Raw genomic sequence first — 26,646 nt, 5'->3', positions numbered from 1 at the left:
CACGGCACAGAGGAGCCAGCTCTCCTGCAGCCAAGGCAGGAGCAATGGCTACTCCCCAAAACATGGCCAACCCACACGCCTTGCTCTCTTCTCCTTCTCCCCAAACTCCAGTTTGCAGCTCAGCCTTTTGTTGCCAGTCCTGCCCACCACACGGGAGGGAGAGGCATTGTAGAGCAAGGTGGGGCTGATTTATTGTTCATTGGCCCGGCACTGGATTTTGAAGCAGCACGTTTGCTCCTGACTGCAAGCATTAATCATCCCGAAACAGTCCCGCTCCGGGTCCAAGCCAGGCGGGTTTCATTTGCAGTTGCAGCACGACAGGAAGATTTCCCTGGCCGGGGGAGAATTTGTTTTACGTTTGTTGCATGCTTCTGGCATTTATTGCTTAACCAAAACCCACTTGATGTGGTCATCTGAAAACGCTTTACAGCAGCAGCGTGCAAAGTGGGGGGAACAGGAGAGGGAAGCAGGGACATCTGAAGCAGGAATGTTTCCCAGGGGTCCACAGATCCCTGTGGAGCTCACAAGAGATGCAGGGGCAGGTCATCAGGCCGCAGTGGGAGGGCACAGGAAGGTCCCCCAAAGAAGCAGTTTGTGCAGGGGATGGACTTCTCCATGCCAAGTTCACGCTGCTTTTTCTTGGACAAAAGCTCCTTGTGTGCAGTGTGCGGCCATTGGCATCGCTGAAGGGGAAGGTCCCCCCAGAGGCTCTGTCCTTCTCGGCTGTCTTTCAGAATCCTTGAATCCCTGTCCCACGTCAGCCTTGGCCACGGCCTTGCTCTTGCAGCGAGTGGGGTTTGAGCCAAAGCACTCTGGGGTCATCTGTCCTCCCCTCCTGTCCTGCCTTGCTTTTCCCCCAGGAGCGGGCTGGGGTGATTTCTGGGTACTGTTTACCATGTTGAGCCTGACGAGGTTGGAGAAGCTGAGCTCCTCTGCGTGCCCAGCCCCAGCTCAGGGGTGTGCTTATGGCCAAGTTACAAACCCCGGGAGGCTGAGGTTGGGGGTGAAATGTGGATGCTCCGTCTCTGGAGCTTTGCAGGCAGCTGGAGGAGGGATGGGGCAGCATCTCCCCAGGCAGTGTGGTCAGAGTCACCTGCGGAGGGGAACAGCTTTGGGGTCCGCAGCCTGTGGGAGGCTGTCTTGCACCCCATGATGGCGTGCGAGCATCGCTCCCGTCCCTGTGCACTGCCCTTGGGCACAGACCTCACCCTCTGCTTTCTCTGCCTGCAGATGGCTGGAGATGCTGATAGTCTATCCGAGGACAAACAAGCAGAACCAGAAGAAGAAGAGGAAGGTAGAGCCCCCAACTCCCCAGGTAACCCCACGGGGGGGGACACTGTCACCCCGTCCCTTGCCCCCCTCTCGGGGCCATGGCATTGCCCAGCTCCTGGGGGAGATGCCCCCCCCTCCCAAACCAGCCAGACCAGCAGGCTGCCAGCCTGGCAATGCTGCTGGCATGGAGGGTGAGAGCCAGGGTGAGCCAGGGCAGCAGGTCGGCGTGAATTAATTCCTGCTCATCACTTCCCAGGGTCACATGCTGCTTTCCTGGCTGCCTTGGGGCCACATTTAACTCCCCCCAGGCGCTGTCTTGTGGCACTGGCCCCTACACACGCTGTCCCAGGAGCGGCTGCGAAGCTGCGTGGTCCCCTTGGGGGACCAGTGAGAGGTGCTGGCTGTTCACGGGCCATTTTGGCAGAAACAGGATGAAATTCCATCGGGCTCCGGTTACCCCCTTCGAGATGACCCTAGAGATAATGGGAATGAAAGGAAAATACTAAAGGCCAGGGCCAGGCTGGGAGCTCCGGGGGCTGGAGCCGGGCTCTCCAGGGACCCAGCGGTGGCTTCGTGCTCACTTTGACTATAAATGGTAAAAAGTGGGGCTGTCCGTGACTCACTGGTTCCTGCCGGGCTCCCACGTGGCCAGAGTGGGGGAGAATCCCACAGATGGGGAACGTGACCCCAGGGCCACCCTCGTCCCTCGCCGGGGATGAGAACAGCCGCGTCCCCGAGACCGCCTGACCTCTGGGCACGTGTCCCGCTGCTGTGGGGGACCGGCTGGGAGGGCTCCTCCGGCCGAGCTGGGCTGCAGCACTGGGGGACTGAAACCAGCACCAGGGCTCCCCTGAGCCCCAGTTTTCAGGTCCCGTTCGATGAAGTCTCCAGGGTGCTCCTGGTGCAAACTGGGTCATGCATGGGTTTTGTACGACGTTCATTTGAATCGGATTTCCACCAGTCCATCAGATTAAGAGGTTCTGGGCAACAGGAAGAAAAAACGGGGGAGAAGATGATGCTTTTTTGCACAGCAAGCTTGAAGTCTGAGCCACCCTCTGCCAAGGGCTGGGACTGTCACAGCCCCTTGAGTGGTGGCTCTGGTGATGCTTTAGGGAAGGTCTCTTCTCCCTCCATGGCCAAGAGTTGACATGTTGTGAGTTGCGAATCGTCAAGCCCCAGGGTGGGGGCTGCCGCATTCTGGGTACCCCAGTGAGCTGATGCAGCAGCGCAGAGATGCTCACCCCATCCCTGGCTCAACACTAAATACAGGCTGGGTTCAGGAGGGGGACGGGGCAGAGAGAAGGGGCGCAGAGCCAGAAAAACATCATTCTGGGTTACGTTTCATCACCATGGCAACTTCTTGGAAACCATACAGGATCCGAGCTCCTGAGCACCAAATAAGGGAAGCAGCTGCGGGAAGGATGCTGGCTCCCCACGGCCAGACAGGCTCCCCAGGTACTTGGGGGAGCCTGGGGACACTTTTCCCCACCTTGGCGGGGGGTGAGCCATCCCACAGGAGCTCAAGCTCAGGCTTGTGCGGGAGGGAGTGGGGTGGTCCACCCCGTCCCCATCCTGCTCGCTGCTCTCCTTCCACCCAATCCATCCCATCGCTCCCAGCCCCATGGCACCAAAAGAAGATTCTAATTCACTTTTCTGAAAACAACCTCCATGTGGGTGGGACCTGCTACCAGACGGATGCTGTGTTGCGTCGGGTGCTCATGAGCAACCTGTAAAGGCAGAAGAATCATCTTTCCTTTGTCTCCTGAATCATGTTGATGCAGGTGGCTGGTCTGGGGAAGGAGAGAGGATACTGGGGAGAGAATCCCCCTCTGTGAAATGGCTTCTCCTGAATTTGGCTGCTGTTCAGCTTGCTTTCTGTGTGCCGGCGGAGAAAGCCTAATTTCTTTCTAAAGACGGCTGCACACTAATCTGGCAGCAGATCGTGTCTGAGAGCCACTCAGGCAGGGATGGACACCTCTATGGTTCGACAGAAAAATTTTAAAACAATAGATATTTCTGCTTTTTCTCAATCCTACACATAGTTTCTCCTTGTCCATGTTACAGCAGAGCTTGGCTGCAGCTGAGCACTCCTGGGGCATCAGGGCCATTTTCAGCTTCCTCCATCATTTTGCATCTTCCCCCTGCAAAATCACTGGGGTGGGAGCAATGCAGGTGAAGCTGGCCATATTGCTGCAGCTGCAGGTTTTTGGACATGTTGTTAGGTGCAAGCCTAGAAATGTTTTAATCTTTGCTTTGCAAGCAGGTTGCAGTCTTGGTGGGGAAAGAGGGCAGGTTTCTCTTGCAGCTTTTGCCATCCTCTGGCAGAGTGGTGCGGGCAGCAGGAGAGACTGGGCTGCCTTTGCCTGCTGTACCTGGGAAATTGAGGCAGGATTTCAGGCTGAAATGTGGGATTTGAGGCGCTGCCCTCTGTTTGCACAGGGGTGTGGCAGGCTCAGCTAAGCAGAGCGTGCCCAGACACGCTTCAGGTAACTGAAGGCTGGTTTGGTTGATTTTGGTGCACACTCCTTTTTGGAGCTGTTCATAGCACTGAGCAGCAAAGAGTTAATTTCTCTGCTTGCTTATAGACTGCTTTTTGGCCCTCATATCTCTGTCTAATTAAATACATATCTACAAATAATTGTACGGGGGTGTGAGTAAGGGATATATAAAAATATATATCCTGAGCGGGTGATGAGCTTTGGGCTTTCAGTTCAATGAATGAGAGTTGTTGAGGGTGGAGGGGACCTGGGAGATTGTCTGGTCTGACCCCTTGCTCAAGCAGGGTCCCCTTGAGTGGCATGCCCGTGAACTCTGGTTTGTTTACCTCCAGCACTGCATTCCCTTAAAGTGAAATTTCCCAGGGGATTTCTTTTAAAAATTGAGGTCATTTGCTGCTTGTTGTGGCCGTGCATGGAGCCAGGACCCACTCCCTGGGAGATCCCCAGTGGCTCCAGCACAGCCTTGCAAATGCCAGTTTGGAGGTGCAGGGCTAAAACCCCCGGTGGTTTGCTGACGTGGGAGGGGGGACAGAGGGGATGTTCTTCGCAGCCTGTGTCCCCAGCCCATGGCTGCCAGCTTGGGTGCTCCTGGATTCCCCCTGCTCCGTGGAAAGGGAACAAGTAGCTGGGAAAATCTCCACAGTCTGAAGACTTTGGAGGGGGGGTTCGTTGTCATTGATTTATTGGTGGCTTTAAGGAAAATAATCTGCTAATGCAGAAGCTTAATACAGCAACAGCAAAACATCTGCCAATGAATAAAGCCAAACCCTAAACGAGTTGTGAAAGCTGCTGCCTCCCCTGGTGTGTGCACCAAATCTGGGCTGTCCGGGCTGTGGCCACCAAAACTGCATCATCTGAGGGACTCCAGACCCCCTTGTTAGCCAGAGAAGCATTTAAGATGAGGGGTATTGTTTTAAAATAGCATAAAGCTCAATGCAACATTGTGTTTCCATTCTAAAACAAGCAGCCTCTTGGGTAACCGAAGTGGCTGGGAGGAGTACAGCACCGGTTGGGTTTTATTCTTTTTATCAGTGGCCTGTAGCAAACCAGCTGTGACAGATGAACAGCGCAGCTGCTGGTGACTGGGAATTAATTTTCTCCTCTGTCCTGTGTCCTTTGGTTTTTTGATGTTAGTTATAACACTGAGAAAATGCAGTCCTGGCAAATGGGACCCAGGAGAGAAGCCTGGTATTGGTCTGTGTGTGTGAAAGGCAGAGACAGCCCGCGGAGGGACCAGGGATGTGCAGAAGGACCAGGGACATGCAGGGGAAAATGGAGCATGCTGTATTTATTTGCATCAATTACAGAGGGTGCACTGTCACCCCAAACTGGGTTCTGGTGGAGGTGAGGGGAGCATTTCCAGGTTCCCTGTGAGTGAGGACTGACAGACCCGTTTCTCCGTGGGTCTGCGGTGTTGCACATGAATTTAGGTGCAAAGCCCCACACATGCACCGGGTGAGCGTTGGGAAGAACTGCTGAGCTGGAGCGTAATTGGAGCCATGTGGGACCCTGCACACTGGGAAGAGTCAGGGCTCCTCTCGGGGCTGGGCTGCGTGACCACAAGGTGGGCTTTTCCCAAGGGGTTACGTGGAGGTGGCCACAGCGTCCTGCACACCGTGCTGGGAGGGATGGTTCGTATTCCAAACAAAGCCAGCAAGCCCCTCCGCTGCTCAGCGCTGGCTGAAGGTCTCCTTCACTTACCAGCTTGCCTTTACTCTGGATCTTTTCCCAGTTGGATGCGTGGGGAGGTGCAGCTGGTTTGAGGAGCCCTCCCCAGGGAGGGACAGTGAGGGACATCTCCTCTCTCACTGTAAGAGCGGTGATGGTCCCTTTGGCCAGAGAGGTCCTGTCCCCCTGACGCACTGCCCTGGGGCAGGGTTTCCACCTGCAAGCTTGTCCCCTTGCGAATGTGGCAGTGGCACATGGCTGAGCAGCCCCATCCCTGTCCCTGTCCTGTTGTGGCATGCATTGTGAGCAACACCCAAGCTGTGTGGCACCCATGGCTCCAGGGACAGCCCCATGGGGACCCTGGGTGCGGAGCTGGGACAAACCCCTCTAACCCTGCTGTCTCCCCTGTTCTCTTTAGGAACCTGGTCCTGCTAAGATGGCCGTGACCAGCAGCAACATCCCCAGTGCAGAGAAGGTCCCTGCCACCAAGTCCACGCTTTGGCAGGAAGAAATGAGGGGCAAAGACCAAGCGGACGGGAGCAGCAGCATCAGCCCAGCGCAGAGCCCTGTGCAAGGCCAGGCTGGGGCTGCCAGCTCCCTGAAGGATCCCGTGCTGGACAGCAAGGAAGGTGAGGGACCAGGGTGCCAGTACTGGTGTGATGCTGCAATGACCTGGTTCGGGTAGCTGAGCTGGCAGAAAACCACTGTAGACGGAGAAATTTTCTGTGGATTTGGTTCCTGGAGCATCCCAGCAAGGAGGGGGAGGCAGACCACGCCCCTGCTGTGCAGGGACCAGAGCAAGGTCCTGGAGGCTGGAGTTCAGAAAGGAAAAAAATTGCTTCACATGCTGGAAAATCACAGCGTGGGACCCATTTCTGCCCCAGCAGGGAGATGGGGCTGCCTGCCCTTGCAGGCAACACTGTGCTTGTGCTGGGGTGGGGAAAGCCTTTTCTCACCCATCTGAATCCCTGCCTGGGGCACCCAGAGGGTGCAGGGCCATTCTGTGCTCAGCCTGGGGTTTGGGGGGGCTGCCAAGCCCTGAGTGCTGCTTCCTTCTCTGGGCCCCGCGTCAGGGCCCTGTTTGTGTTTGGTCTCCCCGATGAGTCCCTGGAAGAGGCTGTGCCTGTGGCATTGTTCTGCTTGGAACAATAGGGCTGGGGACTCTTCCTGCTGGGGCCACGGGCAGACCCCAGGTGCTGCGGCCGTTCCCTTTATCTGCCCACTCGGAGGGGGGGATGCTTTCCACCCACTCGTGGCTGCCAGGAGCAAGGTGTCCATCGCCTTGTGCCCACGGAGACATGGCCAGTGCCAGGTTGGGAAGGATGGGGATGGCGGTGGGTGCAGAGTGGTGACTGCAGCTGTCCCTTTCTTGGTTTGAAGGTTTAGGTCTTTCATCCTTGCAAGTCTGACCCAAGGGTTGGACCAGCATCCCCAGTTCTCTGCAGACCATCCCACCATCTCCACGGGCATGAGGGGTGGCCAGGTTCGAAAAGCCAAGGGTGCAAGAGGTGGCACAGCACAGGGCTGGGGCCCAAACCGTCTTTGCTTTTTTTCTGCCCCTGTCCTGGGTGGAATCGGGGTGTTCTTTGTTAAAGTGGAACTTGGACTTGAAACCAAGTGCAGTGACTTCTCTGTCCCTTAGACGAGAGCTCCATGAATGGAGAGCGGATAGACTGTGGGCGGAAGACGCGTGTTGAGAGCGGGTACTTTTCCTTGGAGAAGACCAAGCAAGACTCGAAGCTGGAAGAGCAGCAGCTGCCGCCCCCACCAAGCCCACCCAGCCCCAGCACCCCAAACAACAGGTACAGTTATCCCAAATCACCCTCGCAGGAGCATGCCCAGCCCTTTCCTTCCCCAGGTACCCGATCAGGCGACCGAATGATTCACAGCTTCTCTCTGAACTCCTTGGACTCGAAGAGCAGTTGTCTCATGCACAAGGACTCCAGCAGCAGAGATGTAGGAAGGGGAGCTGAAAAATCGGGGCGTCCCCTTTCTTTTAAAGCCAGCCGGCAGTACACCACCCTGGCCGACGTTCCCAAGGCCATTAGGATCAGTAATCGTGAGGCCTTCCAGGTGGAGAGGAAGCGGCTAGAGCGGAGAACCCGGGCCCGTAGCCCTGGGAGAGAAGAAGTGGCCCGGCTCTTTGGCAGTGAGAGAAGGTAAGGGATGAGTGGCTGGTCCCCTTGCATGCTTGCAACGGCAGCAAAGCTGTGTCCCCACCACCGCCCTGGACAGAGAAGGTGGCATTTGCCGGGTGAAGCCCCTTTTTATTACAGTGCTCCTGGGTTTAAGGATGCCCATCCACCCCGACCAGGAGCTGGGATGTCCTTAGTAGTGCCGGCAGGCGGGTGTCACCCTGCCTGGCTGCTCCGGGGACAGCTGGCTGAGATGGTTGATGTTTGGTGGCTGTATTTGCAAGCAAGCCCACCCTCTCCGTCCCCTCCCTGGCATGGCACACGCTGGCAGCTGGTACCATTAATTAGGTTAGCTCTCTAAATGGTGTTAGTGCCGGGTGCGTTACGCAACTGCCTAATGAGCTGAAAGAGGTTTCAAAATGTCATGGCATTAATCTGGGAGAGGAGAGGCGGGTGCAGTGCCAAGGCAGGGCGCAGCGGGCTGCAAAACAGCTTAGTGCGGAGGAGGATGGGGAGGGCGTCCACACGCACGCCTGTACTGCGCACCGGCGTGCTTGGCGCTTTCCAGGCGAGGCAAAGGACAGGCTCGACTTGCCCTGGGAAAGATGCATTTGTGCAGTGAAGGCAGCAGAGCAAACCGGGAGACAGGCCCCAGGCGAGAGGGCTGCCTGCCAGTCTGATTTTCTTGCCCTGGTTTTCCTCCGGGCATGTTCTCTCTCGCACGGTTTCAGCAGGCGCTTCTCTTCCATTTCTTCCCAGCCCCTAAAGGATTGTTTTCCAGCCTGGCTTCCGAGAGCTGGGAGCAGGTCTGGGAAGCATGGTGTAACTTTGTACTGGTGTTGCTGGTCGGCAGGAGGATCCCAAACTGAGCCCAGCCCCAACAGCCTGCACAGGGAGTGCTGGATGGGAAATAAAAGAGAGGAGCACGGGTTTGACTTTCTCTGCCTCAGGAATTGGGGCTTCCCCAGGATTAAGGAGAGGGATGCCACATGGGTCCCTTGGTCACCCGGGCTGGGGCTGGGAAGAGGCTGGTGACTGCTGGTTTGTAGGCTGAACTGGTGCAGCCTGTTGGCTCAGGTGTGGGTGAGGTTGTGTCCCTGCTGGGTTTGCTTGCACAGGATGCCCTGGCCAGCACCTGCATTCCTCCGAGGTCCCTTGCTCAAGCCCTGGGGGGATCTTGCAGCACTGGGATCCAGAACAGAGCTGGGATATGCCAGCTGAGGACAGGGAGGAGCAGATTTACAGGCAGATAACAGGGCCCAGGAGAGGAAGCTGATGCCAGAGACTGTCCTTTTGTCAGCCCCACTCATTGCCTGCTGGTGGGTGCCTTTTCCAAGGAAAGTCTCTTTTTTACCAGCCCAGCTGGGCTCCTGGAGCTGTTACCAGGTGTTTTTGCTTTATCAATATTGGCAAAAATTCCCTTACGTCAGCCCAGGGCCTTTATCAGAGCAGGACGGGTGTGGGGGGAGGAGCAGGTGCTGCACCAGGTTTGCACGTGGGTGCTTGCCCGTGGCGCTGAGCCCGTCCAGTGTTCATTTGCGAGGGTGGTGATGGCAGAGCAGGGCGAGGGTTCCCTGCCCGCTGGAGGGTTTGGCTGGGTTTGGCTGGAGGTTGCAGCCCGTGGCCCTGGAGGAGTGTGCCCTGCGCAGGGATGGCTCGGCGGGCGGTGTATGGGGACTGGCACGTTTGCTTTTTCCTCCGGTAACCTGGGAATTGGTCCAGGCAGGTGGAGAGGCCGTGTGTCCCGGAGCTGGGGTGTTGGAGTGTGTGGGTGGGCTCGGCAGGGCATAACAAGGCAGTCCAGTGTGCCACCAGAGAATTAACATTCACCAGCACCCTGCTCAGCTTGGCTTGGCTGCTTTTTAAATTTGAGTTTACTTAGTCCACATATCCCTGTCATTTTTCTCCCCTGAGCTCAGTCTGTGCTGTTTGAGGTTGAGCAAATACAATAACTGACTTCCATGCTGTGGGGTCAGCTTTTTCCCCTGGGTCTAACACCATTTCTAATAATCCTTCTCAGTAACCCACTAACATGTCCAGGAACGCTTGCCTGAAATCACTTGCCCGAATGCCAATCCCATAGGCGCCAGCCGGGCATCGTTCAGATCTGCCTTTCATCCCTCGGTGCAGCCAAACAAGCTTGCTCTGATTCTGTTGGTATTTTTGGCTCGTTCTCCACCCCCCCCCCCCTTTTTTTTGTTTTGTTTACCTACCATGATCAGTGCGAGTGTCAGAGCTATGGATGGAAAAAAAAATAATTTTAGGTACCCGGTGCTGCATCCTGAGTGACACACCTGTAGGCTTAGCTCCAGATGAAGCCGTTGTTCAAGGCTTCTCGTCCTGTTCCCTTACAGTAAGAGGTATTACGTGACTTAAGTGCAGGACTGTGCTGGAAATTTTCCCTGTTGACCATTTATACCTGATGCTGGCTCCACGCCCCATGCAGCCGCCTGAGCTCACAGCCGCTCAAACATGAATCAGAAACCAGGAGATAATCGCTGGGATTTTGGCGGAGCGACAGAGTGCGAGTTCCCTCTGCTGGCACACGGCAGGACGGGGCTGCCAGCACCGCTGCCCACACCTCAGGCATCCGTCCCCATTTATCCCAGCAGGGCTCTGCAGCTGCAGGGATTAATCCTGGCACATCCCAGCGGCTTTGGGAAGGAGACCACCAGCGGGGTGGGGAGTCCTTTGGGTGCAGAGACCCGGAGCCCCTTCCTCTGGGTGTGCGGCTGCAGGCTCGTCCACCTCCTGCAGCTCCCGGGAGCACTGGAATTTCTGGGTGGCAGGCTTGGCTTTCCTTGCACACTTCCAGGGATGCAGCCTCTAAAACCGTGGCTTTCCTGGTTGACCCCATGTTCTGCGCATGCTGGCAAGAGTCTGCTCTGGCATCTGCTGGATCCGCTGTAGGAGCGTGGTCAGGGGGCTGAGGCGTATCTCTAGCTTCCATAAATAGCAAAGCTGCCTGAAATAGCTTAAAAGACTTTTCTTTCTCAAATTCCTTCTCTGAATTCTTGAAATGTATGGCTCTGCTCTGAATGCTGCTTCTACCCGTAGAGAGGAGTGCCTGCTCTCCCAAGTATAGTTTGTTTTTTCTTGTAAAACTATCCTCTTGGTTTTTGTGGACCTTTGGGGAAATTCCTCTTCCTTTTCCTGACACTCACTGTCTTTCTTGCTTTTAAATAATGAATGAATCCAATAAAAACAAGCCCTTTCTTCCAATCAAAGAAAATCACTGTAATGATAGCTCGTGCTGGTCTTTATAGCTTTCCTTCCCAGTGCACGCAGCCCTCCACCTAACAGCTGAGATCTGCAGCTTGGGTTTAGTGGCCTGGAAAAGATTAACAGCCTGCATGGCCGAGGAATTCCTTGGGACGAGCTTTGTTAGTTGAGGAAGCACTAAATGGCACCGCAGCTTTTAAAATGTGTCTCTGTACCTGTCCGCAGCCTTGTTTGGTCCACACAGAGCTGCTCTTCAGAGGGAGCAGCTCTCTCCTTGGCATGGTGGGGAGGAGAGGAGAGCCCTTCCCCTCCCCATCCCCCCAGGATCTCTAGCAGTAGCCTCTCTGAAACATTGAGCTAAAGGAAAAAAAAATATATGATTCTTTCCTGTAATCTGGATAATATTAACCCTTGGGGCTGTGATTTGGTTGCAGTGATTTATTTTTCTCCTCCCTTTTTCAATGACAAATTACTGGAATGATTTTGATTTTGTTTTGTATGTAGATGCAGATATATAATTTCCTCTTCTGTTCATTCATTTTCCAGCCTTGTTTTCTTCCAGGTCTTGTTGCTCTCCACCTTCTCCTGCTGTGTTGCTGTGTGACGTGTCCACCTTTACTTCGCCTGCTTCGCTACCATCTCATCTCAATCTCAAGCCGTAGAACAACCTGGTGGTGCAGCCCCTTTCATGAGAAATCAACCTGCTTTTAATTTTGTTTTATGGTTTTTGGTTGGGTTGTTTTTTATTTTTTTTCTCCTGATTTGTTTTTCTTCAGGCACACACCTAATAGGGCACAGACAATGTTAATTCATGGACCTCTTACTCCCTTCTAAACTGAGACTCAGAGAAGGCTGGGCCAGTGTAAAAAGCGTTAAAAAATCGTGACTCCAAAACAGTTCTCCGTCGGCTGGCTTACACGAATGGACATCTCCTGAGCAGAACATCCCAAGGGGATTGAGAGCTCTGCATGAGCCCGGGATCTGCCCACTCCCAGTCTGCAAACTGGGAGGCAGCAGGGGCTGAATAGATGTCTCATAAAAACATCAGAGAGATTGGAATTTACAAAGCAAAGTCTTCCCCACCAATGTTGTCCCTTCTCTTTGGTTATGGGCTTCGGTGCGTGGTCCTGGCAGCCTCTCTCTGAGCAGCAGTGGGGGCCCCCAGCTCGCTGGGGGATGTGATAGGCTCAGACTTTTGTCTCACTTACAGAATTTGGTGCAAATGTTGGTTGAAAACTGAACATCTCATGATTTTTGAGCCCTTAACCTGGTGTTCCTTTTTGTGGGAAATGTTAAAACCGATTTTTTCAATAACCTGTTTCCCCTCATGTGGTTGCCATTGTGATTTTCATGCACGTTAGAGGTTCACACGGAGCAAGCAGCCCTGAGTTTAGGTGCGGCACACGTGGGTCCAAATTGTGCCTCAGGAGCACACTCGGACTGAGCTTTTTAGGGAGGTTTGAAATTGAGCTTTAAACCTCACAGCTTGGAGCTCAGCTGGGGGGTATGTTGGTGGTGGGCTATTGCTGCACGTTCCCAGGTTGTGATTAAAGCCCTGAGGTTGATACCTGCCCCCGAACCGCTAGACACACAAGCATAGACACCAGCAGGTCCTTTGAAAAATCCAGTATTTCCTCACCTGTGGGTCAGTGAGCAATTTTTCATGCTGAAACGGTGCTTTTAATTCCACCTGCAAAGGTTTGTTGTTTGCTCCTTCTTAGGAGCATCCCATGTAGGCTTGGTCCGGGGTTGGCTCCAGCTCCATCCACATTTTTTCATAGTTCTCCTCCATCCTTGGAGACATAAGTGCCGTGGTGCAATGGGCCACCAAGGTGTGCTGTTTGAGAGCCCACATTGTGCTCCCTGCTGTTCATACTGGCTTTGCAGACCAGTTTGAGAGGAGGGTAGAGCCCTGGGGTTTTGCAGGGGGTGCCCTGTTGTGCCTGCACAGATTGCTCCTCATCTCTTCATGCCTCTTCAGCTGGCACAGCCTGCAAGCCAGACCCGTTGTCTGGAGGCATCTACGGACACTCCTCACTCAGTGCAGCACTGGGGAGGTTACCTGCGTGGGGCTGAGGTTTTGCAGGGTGCTGTTGCAGTGAACCCGTAGCCACCCGTTACCTCTGCACCCCAGCTTGGTCTGATGTGTCTCTGCTCTGTGGCCTGGGGGGCCGTCACCAGCTGCAGTGCTAGGGAGTAAAGACAAAGCTTAAGTCAAAGCTGTTCAATAATCCTTGCTTCTCAAAGGGCTGTAAAATATACAAGTAAAAAGTTACTGCTGGTTTTGCAAGGGTTTTCTAAATATTTAAGGAAATACTATTCTGAGCTGAGTAGCATGAGGTTTTTCCCCACTTTGGCCATGGGTAGAATGATACATGTCAGATCGGGGTGTTTTGCCCTGGATTTGTGCATGCTGGAGCTTGCAGAGGAACAGGGACCCAAAGCCAAGTGTGAGCGAACACTGGGTCAAGCAATTCTGCAGCCTTACATTTGTGGGATTGTACAGCTCAACACAGTTGCTGTTCTGGTCTTTAAACCGCCTTTGGTTTCCCCTTTCTCTCTGTTTTCCAGGCGATCCCAGGTAATTGAAAAATTTGAGGCATTAGATATTGAGAACGCGGAGCACATGGAAACGAATGTGTCGGCCGGGGCTGGCCTTTCCAGCGAGACGCGGCAGGGCAGGAGCGAGAAGAGGGTTTTCCCACGGAAACGGGTAAGCTGCTCAGCCAAGGTCTCACCGTGGGGTTTGGAGGATGGCACCTGGGACCCGGCAGCCCAGCACAGAGGGTTTAGCTATAGGGTTTAGCTATAGGATTTGTCCCTGTGTGGAGCAGGGGATCTGGAGTCGCAGGCAGGCACATGCAGGAGCCAAACCGCTGTGGGTGCTCAGTCTGCGCTGGTTTGCTGCTTGCTGCTCCGCTTCCTTGGCCCAGCTGCAGATCAGAGTGGGAAATCAGGTTGTCTTTTTTTTTTTTTTTTTTTCCTTCCTCCAAAATAGAAAGAGGGAAACTTCAGATCTGGCGTGGCAGGACACATCAGGATGGGGTGAAGTAACAAAAGAAACAGGCAATCTTCAGAGTCCCAGATGCGGTTAGGTATATTGGGAACAAATTAATGCCTGAAAGGACAAAAAAAAAAAGTATTGCCAATGAAATGACACTTGTTCTGAGCCTGAGATGCCCCTTAAATAATGTGGATTTTTGTGCCATGAGCCAAGAGAGTGGGACTTGCTGTCCTAGTTCCTGCACTGTTCTGGGCTAATGCTGTTTACACAGGACTTCGCTTGCGAAGGTGCAGCTGTGGGTGCCATCCTGGATGTGTCTGCATCTCCTCTGTCCCCGCATCGCCGGGCAAAGTCACTGGACAGAAGGTCCACAGAGTCCTCTATGACGGTGAGCTACCAGGGCCATGTCCTCTGCGGTGGGGGAGGCTGTGAGGGGCCTTTCCCAGGCAGGTCCAGAGAAAACTGGACTGTCTGCTGCTTTCGCCAAAGCCAGCACGTAGGACATGGGATGGACTCAGATTTGGAGCAGGTTTCAGTGACCTGAATCAGGTGTGACTGACCCTGACAGTCACAGGGGCTCAGCAGGGGGAGAGCTGTGTTTTTCGCCTGTTCCCTTCTACTGTTGCAGAAATTAAAATGCAGAGTCTGGCGAGGAGTCCTTTTCCTTAAAGTACAGCAGCAGCTTGGAAAGCAGATCCCCGTTTTGCTAATTGTTTTCCTCTGGATTGCTCCGTTTCCTCAGTGCTTTGCTTGGTATGTCAGACCCTAATTCTGTAGGTCACCCTGGAGATGTTGGGTCACCTCGCCTGGCCAGAGCCCCTCTTTGCCCTGTGCTGTCCCCCTGAACTGGCAGAGACTGCAGCACAGCATTTCCAGCTCAGCAGAGGGTCAGTGCAATTTTCTGGACTCAGACCAGGTGCTGGGTCATGACTGATGCATTTTCAGAGAGCTAACGTGGCCCAGCTTTCTAATGCCTCTTCCTTGATGTTTGTGCAGTTGCAAGTGGGTGTGAGTGGGACGAAGGCTGTGAGGAAGGGCTGAACCTGCCCTCCTGAGCTTTCCTCCCTTTGCATATTTCAAATGCTCACCAGACCTGGAGGCAAACAGTACAGAGCAAACACAAAATTGCTATCCTCTCACCGCCCTTCTGTAGGAACAAAATAAATACACGTGCTAATCTCTCAAAAAGATTACAGACCTATTGTAAATACAAGCTGCATTTTTTGTGGATGGACAGCTTCTGTTCAAGGACTTCTCAGAAAAATGCAGTAGCTTGGCATTTCTGTAGCTTTTCATGTAGACTTGTACAGCCACAAGAGTGATTTTTAAATTCTTGGTGGTAATAAAGAGGTGCAGTAAGTGCACGTTAAATGGCAAAGCACATCATCTAGTGAAGACAAGAAAATTATGCAGTCAGTGGGAAGAAAACCTTTTCCTTGGCATTAAGTACACCTTTATTGTGCCACTCCTGTTATAAAAGTGGCAACATATGAAAAATGTGCACGCCTGCTGGCTTGCAGCGGTGATTGCAAGACTCTCCCCTACCCATTGGGTTCTCTGTGTCAGATCAGATCAGTTTTCCATCAGGATAAAAGCTGAGGGAGAGTTCATCCCTTGTTAGGCTCTGTAGCTGTGGCTTGTGTTGCGTGGGTATCTCTTCCATCAAGTGCTTCATCTGTTTTGGGTTTCTAATGTCTACACCCTGCAGTGGCAGCTGGTCCCAAACTTCTCATGCTTCAGCAGCTTTGCAGCTTCAGGCAAAGCCCGTGCTCTCCTGCCTGCCCGAGCACTCAGGGAAAGCAGCTGGGTTTCTGTGGAGGAGCAGGACCTGCAGGAGAAACCTTCCCCCTCCAGTGCTTCTGTAGCATGTCGCTGCAGCCCAGTCTGAAACACATGCATATACTGCTTAGCAGCACCGTTCCTCCATGGATGCTCCTACAGGTTTGCTTACATTTTGGAGAAAACCAAGAGGTGTAGTAAAGTAGTATGAATGCTGCTAAAGAGGGATTTATCTGCTTTTGTGGAAGATTCTTGCCCTGTGCTTCTTCCTAGTTGATAAATAACAAGCCTGTGAAAAACTGTAACTCTTGCAATCCTTCTGTTTTCCTTCTCTGCAAAGTGCATGGTTGGGAGCCAGTTATTTTTGATCCAAAATGTAGATTATTTGCTTGACGCTCTCCTGCAGTACAGGAAAGGGCTTTAACAGGACCCAGACCCCAAGAGCACGAACCCACCTGCACTTTGGCAGGGAAGAGCACGAACCCACCTGCACTTTGGCAGGGAAGAAGCAGGTCGGTGGTGGTATTGCACTCGCAGGATAGGTTGGGGCTAAGATCAGGATTCCCAGCTCTCACAGCCACCTTCAGAGATGGACGTACTCATTGCAAATGCAATTTTCTCTATAGTTTGTTCGTGGCTTATCACTGCCTCGTCCGCAGGTCCTGGTGGGGCTTGGTGGGTTTATTGCCTGCAGCCGCATCACAGCCGAGGCTGCTCAGGCTGGCGTCTGTCCGCTCCCTCGATAGCACATAGTTTTTCGTTCATAATATATAATAGAGGGACAAAACTGCCTGCGGTCTTGCCAATTCCTTGTTTCCCTTCATCTGTAATGCTGGTGTAGCAGTAGGAAATTGCAAGAGAAACGCTAGGAAGGAAACAGCCTGAATAAACCATACAGCAGGTCTCTCTTGTTCTGGGAGCAAACGGTTAGCCACCACGCAGTGCAATGATACAGTTTGGACTGGATGACCTTTAAAGGTCCCTTCTAACCCAAACTATTCTACAGTTCTATTAATGAAACTGTTGCTAGCCTCTTCTATTGCTGCGCTGTGTTTTATCGAGCCGCTGCTGTTGTCTTTTGGGCACAAATGCTTCCCACCCCTCTGATCGCCTCTCTCCTTTCTTGCAGCCCGACCTGCTGAACTTCAAGAAGGGCTGGTTGACAAAGCAGTACGAGGACGGACAGGTGAGAGTCCTGGTTTCTGGCGGCTGATGCTCTCTCTGACATCTCAAAATGATGCTCCAAGTGGGAGAAACCAGTTGTAGGTGCTTGGGCAGAACACTGACAGGGAATTCGTACAACTCTCTGGAGCCAGGCAGCAGTGGCTGCGTGCAAGCCCTGTGCAAACGGTGTTTGTCTCGGAGCAGGAATAGCTGGTTCTCTGTCCCGGGGAGATTTCAAAGCCCCACAGCTGGATATTGTGTCGTGGGTTTCTAGGGAGCCAGGGCAGCTTGAATAGCAGCACTGGTTTCAAGTTCCTGTTCTCTATTAGGCTCATCTCCCTTGCGACCCAGCAACCTCTTTGGCGTCAGTAATGAGGCTCAGATCAGGTCTCTGGAGTGCTGGAGAAAAGACAAGGCCAAGAAATAAATAAATGTCTCTGAGTTGGCACTGGGAAGCAGCCACTGCCGCTTTCCTCCTGTCCATTCCCGGAGGAATGTGGGATGTGCCGCCCTATCGAAGGCTCAGAGACAGGCAGTGTGCCGAGGCAGCGTGGGTGCCCTAGCTGGTTGCAAACTGCCCCTTCCCTGGATTTGCTTCCCTCCTGCTCAGCCCATGGAGGAAGAGCGAGGGCACCTTGCCCGTGGCTGTGAGCACCGTGGCCAGGGCTCCGCTGAGTGTCCCCACTGGTGTGCTGTGCCCTGGGGCTGTAGGCAGCCAGAGGGAGAATCAGCTGCTGGAGCGAGCGCTTTGTTAGCTGAAACTGCCTTGGGTAAGCCTGTGCCTCACCGGGAGTGTGCAGAAGGCATATTCCTGTAGAGCAAGGGCCAAGAACAGGCTCCAGCCCAGTTCCTAGGTTCTTCGTTCATTCTGCTGCTTCATCTGCAGCATGAATGTTTTACTCTTGAGTTTTGGGGTTTTTTAAAAAAAAGTCCCTCCAGGGTGTTAAGTGCAATCACTAAAAGCGTCATCCTTGCCAGCAGAGCTAATAGGAAGGCTCCGGCTGCCCCCGTGGCTCTCACCGTGTTTCACTGCCACACGCAGGGTTGGTGCTGCCGGGGGTCTGGCACTTTGCCGGTGCAGCGGTGCTGAGGAAATCAGGGTCCTGGAGGTGCAAACCATCACGGTGTCCCTTGCATTGCTGCCTGTCCGGGTCTCCCCTTCGCCCCCGGGGGGCCTGTTGGTGAAGCCGGGTGTGGAGCTGGGAGGGGAGAGGCTGTGAGCTGCCTCCCTGCGGGATGTCTCTGCTGGGTGGCCTGTGACAGGCTGCTCAGGCCCCGCTGCTTGGGAAGGTGCAGGACTGTCATTGCTCTGTCTTGGTTGTTTCCTAGTGGAAGAAGCACTGGTTTGTGCTGACTGACCAGAGCCTGAGATACTACCGGGATTCCGTGGCAGAGGAGGTAATTGTCTTCCCCATCGGTGTTTACCCATCGCTCTGCATCCAGGGGAGCCACAGGTGCTCCCAAACTGATCCTGACGGGTTGTCTTCCCAGATGTCAAGGTCCTGGAGCATCGCCCTTCAGGGCTTTGTGCTTCTTGAGGACCTGCTGCTTCCCTCCCTGTGAGCCCACCATGCTTTGGGCTTGCAAAGCATTACGGCTTATTTTACCTCTTCCCTCTGCAGGCAGCTGACCTGGATGGAGAAATTGATTTATCCACATGCTACGATGTTACCGAGTACCCGGTTCAGCGAAACTACGGCTTCCAGATCCACGTAAGGAAAACTTGAGGAAGAGTCTGGCTGCAGGACAGTTGATCTGGTGGCTCATGCTGTGCTGCCACTTGGAGATGCTCGTCCGTGGCACCTAAGAGAGGCCACTCGGCATCACCCACAGTGCTCCAGAGAGCTGCAGCCTTGGGTTGGAGAGCCAGTTTTTTGGCTGGGGGAAGAGCAAGAGGGAATGGGAAGGTTTTGTGTCTACCTTAGGATCTCAGCTATGCCAAAACCGGCCTGGTTGCTGAGAAATGCTAATTCCCACTGTGTGCTGGGGGATGGAGGGGCTGGCTGCGGTCTCCATGCAGCCAGCAAGCAGTGCCCCACACTGGGTGCTCAGGGCTGGGTGCAGGGTGGTATGGCGGGGGGTGGGAAGGTGCTGGTGTCTGCAATCAGCTGCTCTGAGCTGATCCTGCTCTCCACAGACGAAGGAAGGGGAGTTCACCCTCTCCGCCATGACATCGGGCATTCGTCGCAACTGGATCCAGACCATCATGAAGCACGTCCGCCCCACCACTGCTCCTGATGTAACAAGGTAAAGGGGGGAGTTTAGCAGCCCCTGCATTTGTCTGGTTTGCTATGCAGGAGTAATTTTTCCCTTATCCCTTTTCTTCCCTCTTTCCGAGCCTGTCTGTTCCTGGAAGCTGCAGCGCGTTCTCACATCCCTCTCTCTGGGCTTAATTTGGATACGCTTTGTGGGGATGCTGATATGCTGAGTTACTCTTACGCGTGCAGATTTCAAAGAGGGTTGAAAATGTGGCTTTAATTTGTGCATAGGAATATGAAATACTGTTCCTATATCAAGGCTCCTCTGGATTCCCACCAGGTATTGTGAAACCACTTGGATTCAGTTGTGCTGGGTTCCCCCTTTCCTCTGGCTACTGTTCAGCATGAGCTGCCCATCCCCTCCACGGGTCACGGCAGCACGAGCCCAGGGTTCAATTTAGAAGCTGTTTGGCTCTGATATATTTTAAACTCCAGCCAGCAGATCGTCTTCCCTCCTCTTTTGATCTTCCAGATAGCTGCCGCAGCTTGTTTCCCCTTGTGCCTTAGTAATGCTCGCGTCTCCTCCTGCTGTCAGTGCCAGAGGAAGGGACCCCCTGCTTCACAGAGTACCTTCTGTGAGCACTTGTGGCTGCGGGTGAAGGGTGTTTGACCTCACAGCTAACCGTGCCAGCCACATTCGTACGGGCCACCTCTTACAGGCTTCGTGGACACGGCCGCACCGTTAACTCCATCTCCTGTCCTTACCGTAGCTGCAACGAGCAGGTTTTTGCCAGGTTTGTCCCAGCGTTGATGGAATGGCTCTTCTCACCTGGTGCTGTTGACCTGGAGATGCTCCAGCCTCTCCTTCCCCATCCCGCTTGGCACTCAGCCACTCTTTCCCAGCCCTGCCCGAGCTCTGGTGGATCTCGTGGGGGTCTCGGGGAAGCCACCTCTCTCCTCACTCCTGTGTATGTTTGATTTCCATGCAATCCCAGGAAAAACTTCTCTTTGAAACTATCCGTGCTGAAGCCCAGGTTGGAAAACTGTGTTCTCTCCTGTATTAACGTTTTGTGGTTTGTATATCTCGTGATTCACTGCATGCTCCTCCTTTCTGCACCTCGGATGGGAAGGCCTGCAGTTTCCATTTATTTTTCTTTCTTTTTTCGCCGTCCCCCTCCTCCCCACCCCACCCCCTTTTTTTTTTTTTTTTGTCTTTAAATAAAAGCCAGAGAGAAGGGAAGAAGCAACCTGGTCTTGACACTTGATTTTCCCACACTGGTATCTTCCGATGTGACTAGATATGAAGATGAAGACCAAGGAGATTTGAGGGGACCTCTCTGCCTGTAAAGAACCAGCTGTATTTATAGCCTAACAGGTTACTGCAGCACGGTGGTCCTGTGCTCACTGTCTTTGCATCTGCCCCAAGCCCACATGAAGTGGTTTGACTTGGCTCACCCTCATGGGAGGGTCCAAGCGTGGGTACCAGTTGGGCAGTAACTTGTTACGCTGCATAAGTAGAAGGTGACTCTCAGTCCCCCAGCTGGGGAAGAAGAGGGTGCGCTTCTGGTGTTTTCCACTGAGCTGGTTGTAGATGGGGTAGGGTCTGGCGTGGGTTAGTCACCTTGCTGAGTTGTTGCTGTGAGCTGCAGGGCTGTGCCGTGTGTGAAGCAGGGCTGTGTTCACCTGCTGCCTGCTCACAAGCCCTTTGCCGTGTGCCGGGGGATCCCAGCCCGTCCCGCCTGGCTTGGGGCACGTCATTAACACCCACACCTGGGGAGCGGCTTGGGAACAGGGCTGCTGGGAAGCCAAAGGACAGACTGCCAAAGGCTCGTGATGGAGAGGTGGTGAATGTCTGCAGAGCGCAGCCAGGGTGCAAGAGGGAAGTCAGTGTGGATGCTGGGCTGTGCCGGGAGGGCAGCGGTGTTCACCCCATCCCTGGGGCCAGTCTGACTCTGCACACTCCTGCCGCCCTCTCCTGTGGCTCTCATTAACCCACTGCCATGTCTCCACCGAGCCAAACACACGTTTTCTCGGTTGCTCGAGTCCTAATTACTGTTTATATTGCTGTGTGCGTCAGCACCTGGGGTGGGGGCAGATGCTGTGCTGTTCCCTGTCCTCAGCAGTGCCCTGCAGTCTGCAGAGACACTTAATTACACTCTGCTGACGATGACCACGCAGGTATAAAATAGCCACAAGAAAGAAGGTGGCTGCTTCAGCGCTGGGTCCTTGTTCAGCTCGCAGCTGCGGTGCGAGTTCCCCAGCGCTCCCCCAGTTCCCTGCAGCCTTCGTGTGCTTCTTGCACACTGCCACGGCGTGCTCAGCTCGCACCACTCCCGCAGCCACCTGTATTAAAAGATAAAACCTTTTTGTTTTGACCTATAAATACCATTATGAGGCCAAGACCCCCTCCTCCCATGTGATGTGGCTTCATTTTGTCTGGGATGGCGGAGACGTGAAATGCTTAAGCAGAATTAATTGCCATGGGGCACTTGCGGGAGATGAAGCGAGACACTTCGGGTCAGCCTTCTGAGTCTCTTCACTCAGTTCCCAGTGGCTGCCCCTCCGCTCCCTGACACACATCCCGTGCCCTTTGGGAAGCAGTAGAGGAGAAAGGAGCTCGCGAGAGATGCTGCCTCCAGAAATGCTGAGATTCTTCACGGGTATTTTAGAACAGTGTAATTTCTGTCTCTCAACAACATCCGAGGGGCCCCAGGACACCCTGTATTTCCTAGTGCTCTGCTCCATTTTAAGACTCGACCTCTTCCCCGCTTTACTTATTTAAAATGCAGCTCTAATCGCTAACTGACTCCAGATTGAGTGCCTGGCTTTGGAGTCGTGCAATATCTTCTAATGGCTGAGGAGCAAGGTGGTTTCCATCGTGGTGCCTTTTGGGTTTATTTTATTAGCTGCAAGTGACAGAGCTGAAGAAGGAATTCTCTCTGAGCTGGTTTTAGCCTGTAACTGCCAGAGTTTCTTGAAACCCAGCTCTACTGAGCCTGTGGTGCATCGGAAGATACTAGCCCTGGACCCATGCAGAGTCATCTCTTCTGCTCCATTCTTTGTTTTGGGCGTATGCACATACCTGAGGTTGTTGGCTGCAGGAGCTGGGGTGTGTTACGGAGGCAGGAGGAGAAGCTATGCTGCTGCTGCTCCCTCCCGGTCGCGGCAGTCTCGGTGCATGCGGTCCCGTGGGTCAGAGCCCCGTTAGCGGTGATGTGCCTGCAGCAAAGGGCCCGGGGAGCTGCTTTCCAGCTCTTCCCACTGCACCCTTCTAGAAAGCTTGTCAAGGCTGCACTGGAGGCTGAAGCCCGGAGGGATGCCGTGGTGGTGCTGGCAGCAGGGAGAGCCAGAAGTCAGCCTGAGCAGCAAGGCTGCACCTCGGGAGGCATCTCGGGGGCTTCTGATAGCAAAGAGGGTTCAGCAAATGCCTGCCGCTCCCTCAGAACGGGCTTCTGCCAACTTAGCATACTGCTGTTTTCTTTTTTAATTTTGATCTGCATGTTACAAGGCTGGCATGTCTACGTTTAATAAGCTAATACTGCATTATGGATTATCTGTAGGTTTGGAAACGGTATTGCCTTCCCCTGTTAACTTCCCTTGCTTGACAAGTATGTCTCCCCTCTCAACCCACCACCCTCTAACTCAGCACTAAAAATCATTCCTTGCTTGAGAAATCGACATTTTCAGTGACTTCCACGGTGTGTTGAGTAACTCTTGCTCTCCTTGCTGCACCAACAACTGTGCGTACGGCGTGCAACGCCCGTGCCGGGGTGGCTGCCCGTGCTGCCCGTGCTGCCCACAGGCAGGTTTCCCCGGGGGAGGTCTGTGCCTTCAGTGCAGATAGCGGCACAGAGAAGTTTTCGACCCGTTAATACCCCGACTTTGGCAAGCTCAAGGAGCACCTTCCCCCTGTTACCCAAGACCTGTGGGAGCTGCTCTGTGCTTCTCCACCCCGCAGCTCCGAAGCCAGACCGACTTTGGTGGGACTGGTGGCATCCTCCCTGCCAGCACGTGACTATGGCCGCGGTGACCGGCGTGTGTGCATGGAGCCCCGCAGCCGGGGAGGCGGGCGGCTGGCCGGCCGGCTGGTGCCGCAGGAGCTTTGGAAGCCTCTTCCCCACCTGGCAGGACAGCTCAGGGTTGTGCCTCAGCCGTGGGGGGCTGCTGGGTCGTGGTCCCTAGCCCGGGGGTGGCTGCCAAGGAGGAGCGAGGTTGGGATCGGCCGCTCGCCGGGGGCCGGGACGTGCTGGGGAGCAGCCGGGGCTGCTTGCACCAAGGCTTTGCGCACCAGCGTGACCCCGGGGAAGGGCAGCGGTGGCTCCTGCGCCTGAGGGGCGAGGGGACGGGAGGGGTAGGGGGGCACCCACCTGGTATTGGCTTGGGCTTCCAGCAGCCCCTTTCCACCCAGCTCTTTGAGGCATGCGTGGGAGCGCCTGGCCAACTTGAGCACCCACTGACGCCTTCCTTCACCCTCTCTCTGTCCTCGCAGCTCCCTGCCGGAAGAGAAAAGTAAAACAAGTTCTTCCTTCGAGACTGGTCCAAAGCCGAGCGAGAAGCCAGACGCAGAGCAAGCTGAGCTGGACCCGGAGCAGAAGCGGAGCCGTGCCCGCGAGCGCCGGCGAGAAGGACGGTCCAAGACCTTTGACTGGGCTGAGTTTCGCCCCATCCAGCAAGCCCTGGTGCAGGAGCGTGCAAACGCTGCAGACTCCTCCAGTAGCGGCTCTGCCGCCTTCCCCAGGGACACTGGTGCCACCGACGCCGACCCGGGAGAGCTGGAGCGGGAGCGGGCCCGGCGGCGTGAGGAGAGGCGCAAGCGCTTTGAGATGATCGATACTGTGGACGGGGCAGGGTCAGAAGAGGCACTAAGGATGGAGGTGGACCGGATCCTGCCCGTCCCAGCAGACATCAAACTGCAGAATGTCCACGTAGAGATTGAGCAGCGCTGGCACCAGGTGGAGACCACCCCGCTGCGGGAGGAGAAGCAGATCCCCATCACACCCCTGCACCTCGCCCACGCTGAAGACCGGGACGAGGGGCTGACAAAGCAGCACTTGACCACACTGTTGGAGAAGGAGGTAAAGCGGCATGTGTGGGGTGCAGGCTGCCTGCTGAAATGGCCTTCAGGCCACTGCAGTAACTGTAGGAAGCCTGAGCAAGGCTTCAAAAAGCTGCATTTATTCCTGCTTTGTAATAGCAACGAGTAGGGATGCTGTGGAGTCCCCTGGGGAGCTGGCAGGGCACAGATCCGCATCCGTTCCCGTTCAGCCCTGCCAGCAGCTTTCATGTTCCCACGGTTGCAAACAGGGCTGTTCTTGCAAGAGTGGTACTTCATTACCCCCTCCCAGCCCCCACCCCTGCTGGCTGCTAGCCAGCCTGCTCTGATGGGATGGGTACAACTGATGGGCATGGACCAGGCTCTGAATTCAGGCTCGTAATTCTGCATGGCTCTGCAGCTGCAGAGATTTGCGTCTGCAGTTATGTCTACAAAGCTGTAAACTGGCTGTAGCAGAGTTGTAGCACGCACCACAAAGGTTCCCTTTTTGTGGAGCCTACATCAAACAATCTTAGGATTTTGGGAAAAGGAAGGAGGAGACTCAGCTCACTTGGAAGAGGTCCATGGCTGGGGTAACAAAGGTTGTTGTTAGTTGGGATTAAGGTGTATTAGCAGGAATGAAAGGGGTGCAGGCGTGCAATAATCAGGAGTATCGCTGATCTGAAGCAGGCTGGGATTTGCCAGGGTCCCGCCTGGCACGAGCTGGTGCCGTTCATCCTTTGCTGCAGTGAGCCTTTAGAAAGTAAACTAACTCATAACGTAGTTCTTTCGGGGGGGAGGGATTTTGCCTGGCAAAATGAAATCCAGATCCCAGAGCAGAGCAAAGTAGCGGTGCCATCCGAAGTCCCGTTCATTCTGCTCCACATCCCCTCCGAGCTGCTTGCTCCGTATGGCCAACCCCCTGCCCACTCCCTGGATACTGTCCCTGTTTGTGTCCCTCCAGCTGGAGCAGAAGCAGAAGGAGGCCCTGGAGCTCCTGGAGCAGAACCGGCACCTGCAGGACCAGCTGAAAGTGGCACTGGGACGGGAGCAGAGCGCCCGGGAGGGCTACGTGTTGCAGGTAGGAACGTGGGGAGGAGAGAGAAACCCATTTTCCTCTGTGCCCGAGGGGGACCCTGGTGGGCTTCAGTCTAGGGGACATCAGAGAGGGTGCAGAGATGTGCACCACAGAGTGGCTCCAACAGATTTGACCTTTTTGCAAATACTACTGATTCTGTAGCCTTACTGGAGTCATGCTTAACAAAACCTCTGATCTGGGATGCAGTAGACAGAAGGTAGCATTACCTACTGGTGTCCTCGAGGGAAAACAAAACACAGCCATGGCAGACGGATGGGACCTCAGCAAAGTCCACCTCTGATCCCTCCTGTACTGTGTTTGTCTATGCAACAGCTATTGCCCCGTTTCTGTGCCCCAGATGTTCCCCTCGGGCAGCAGGGTGCACATGAGCCTTTCTAAGCATCGTGGAGCCCAGCAGTTGCTCCTGGATGGGTGGTTTGTGTGGTGGTTACATGGGCAAACACAGCACAGCACCTTCCCCACAGCCCGGGTGGGCTTTGCACCGGGACGACCTGGTGTCTTGGATCACTTTGGTGTTTCTTCTGTTATAAGATGCCTTTCCTCAGCAGAGCTGAGAAGGGTGTTTTGGAGGCTCGGGGAAAAAGAGACGGGAGTCTTTTGGGAAGCCTTTCCTCCCCTCCTCCAAACAAAATGCACTTTTTCTCGCCTTTCCTCTGGGAGTGTCCGTGCCCAGAGGAGCCATGACACATAAAGGGCAGCTTCTGGCTGCTCTCCTGAGTCCGTAGTTCTGTTTTGTGCAGGGACAGAATTTTGACCTGCTCAAATCTACTTGGCCAAACTGGCTCTGGATCAAAGTGGCCACGCGTGGCTGCATGCTGCACGCCTGTGGTAGCAAACCTGGTGTTGACGCTGAACCTTCTGTCCTTATTTCTCACGGGAAAAACAACCCCTGAAGAAGTTGCACAGGCAGTGGAGCCAGCCCAGGCAGGGGGGCATCTTGCCTTCCTCGCCGGAGATCTCCTTGGAGGAGTTATTAACAGCGCATTTATTTCTGGAGTCCCCGAGCTGACAGCACTTGCTTGGAGGATTTCCATTTTCACTTGGCAGTGTTGGAAGAGTAACTAACTCCCGCTTCCCTGGGGCAAAGACATCCGACCTCCCTTTGCCTGGAGCCCAGAAAAATCAGGGATTGGGGCTAAAAGCTGGATGCTGAATCCACTGTCAGATTGGCTGTGTTGAAGTTGGCCATAGCGCCTCAATAGGAGGAGGGGGAGCAAGTCTACAGAAGGGCCGAGCAAATCATTGCTGCAGTGAGAAGTGACCCAAACTTTGACCTAGAAGTTGGAGAGGGTTTTTGGAAGGGTTGGAGGCTTTTGCTTGCTCTGGTCTAATTGTTCTGGGGATTTCCCTTACGTTTTTCTGGGAGTGGAGGGATTAAAGTCCTGTTGCAGAAGGGAGTAACCCCACCAAACCCTGCTGAGGTGGAGGGATTGGAATCATGGGGGGCGGGGGTCTGCAACCCCAGACTGTGGGCAAACATCACAGCATTTTTTTGGGCGGACCCTCTGAATTTCATGTGCTCCGTATCTCCATCATGCCTGATTTCGGAGAGGTTCCTATGTTGTCTGTGGGGAG

At 54.3% G+C, this 26,646-nt stretch overlaps 1 protein-coding gene across 8 annotated transcripts in view; it reads left to right on the top strand.

Moving 5' to 3' along the window:
• MPRIP (myosin phosphatase Rho interacting protein) overlaps positions 1-26,646 on the top strand; it is an 81,975-nt gene that overhangs the window by 38,204 nt on the left and 17,125 nt on the right. For 3 of the 8 annotated variants that reach the window (XM_055710100.1, XM_055710101.1, XM_055710102.1), the window contains exons 5-15: positions 1,231-1,315; positions 5,857-6,067; positions 7,081-7,240; positions 13,367-13,508; positions 14,071-14,187; positions 16,708-16,764; positions 18,072-18,140; positions 18,365-18,454; positions 18,880-18,989; positions 23,430-24,015; positions 24,937-25,053. In XM_055710100.1, the coding sequence (XP_055566075.1) occupies positions 1,231-1,315; positions 5,857-6,067; positions 7,081-7,240; positions 13,367-13,508; positions 14,071-14,187; positions 16,708-16,764; positions 18,072-18,140; positions 18,365-18,454; positions 18,880-18,989; positions 23,430-24,015; positions 24,937-25,053 (1,744 nt within the window). Of the gene's footprint in view, positions 1-1,230; positions 1,316-5,856; positions 6,068-7,080; positions 7,598-13,366; positions 13,509-14,070; positions 14,188-16,707; positions 16,765-18,071; positions 18,141-18,364; positions 18,455-18,879; positions 18,990-23,429; positions 24,016-24,936; positions 25,054-26,646 lie in introns of all 8 variants that reach the window. The other 5 variants (XM_055710094.1, XM_055710096.1, XM_055710095.1 and 2 more) reach the window with 3 other exon arrangements.

Source organism: Falco cherrug, chromosome 4 (genome assembly GCF_023634085.1).
Source record: "Falco cherrug isolate bFalChe1 chromosome 4, bFalChe1.pri, whole genome shotgun sequence".
NCBI lineage: Eukaryota > Metazoa > Chordata > Aves > Falconiformes > Falconidae > Falco > Falco cherrug.
The sequence above is the reverse complement of the archived record's forward strand: the minus strand, read 5'-3'. Positions and strand labels throughout refer to the sequence as shown.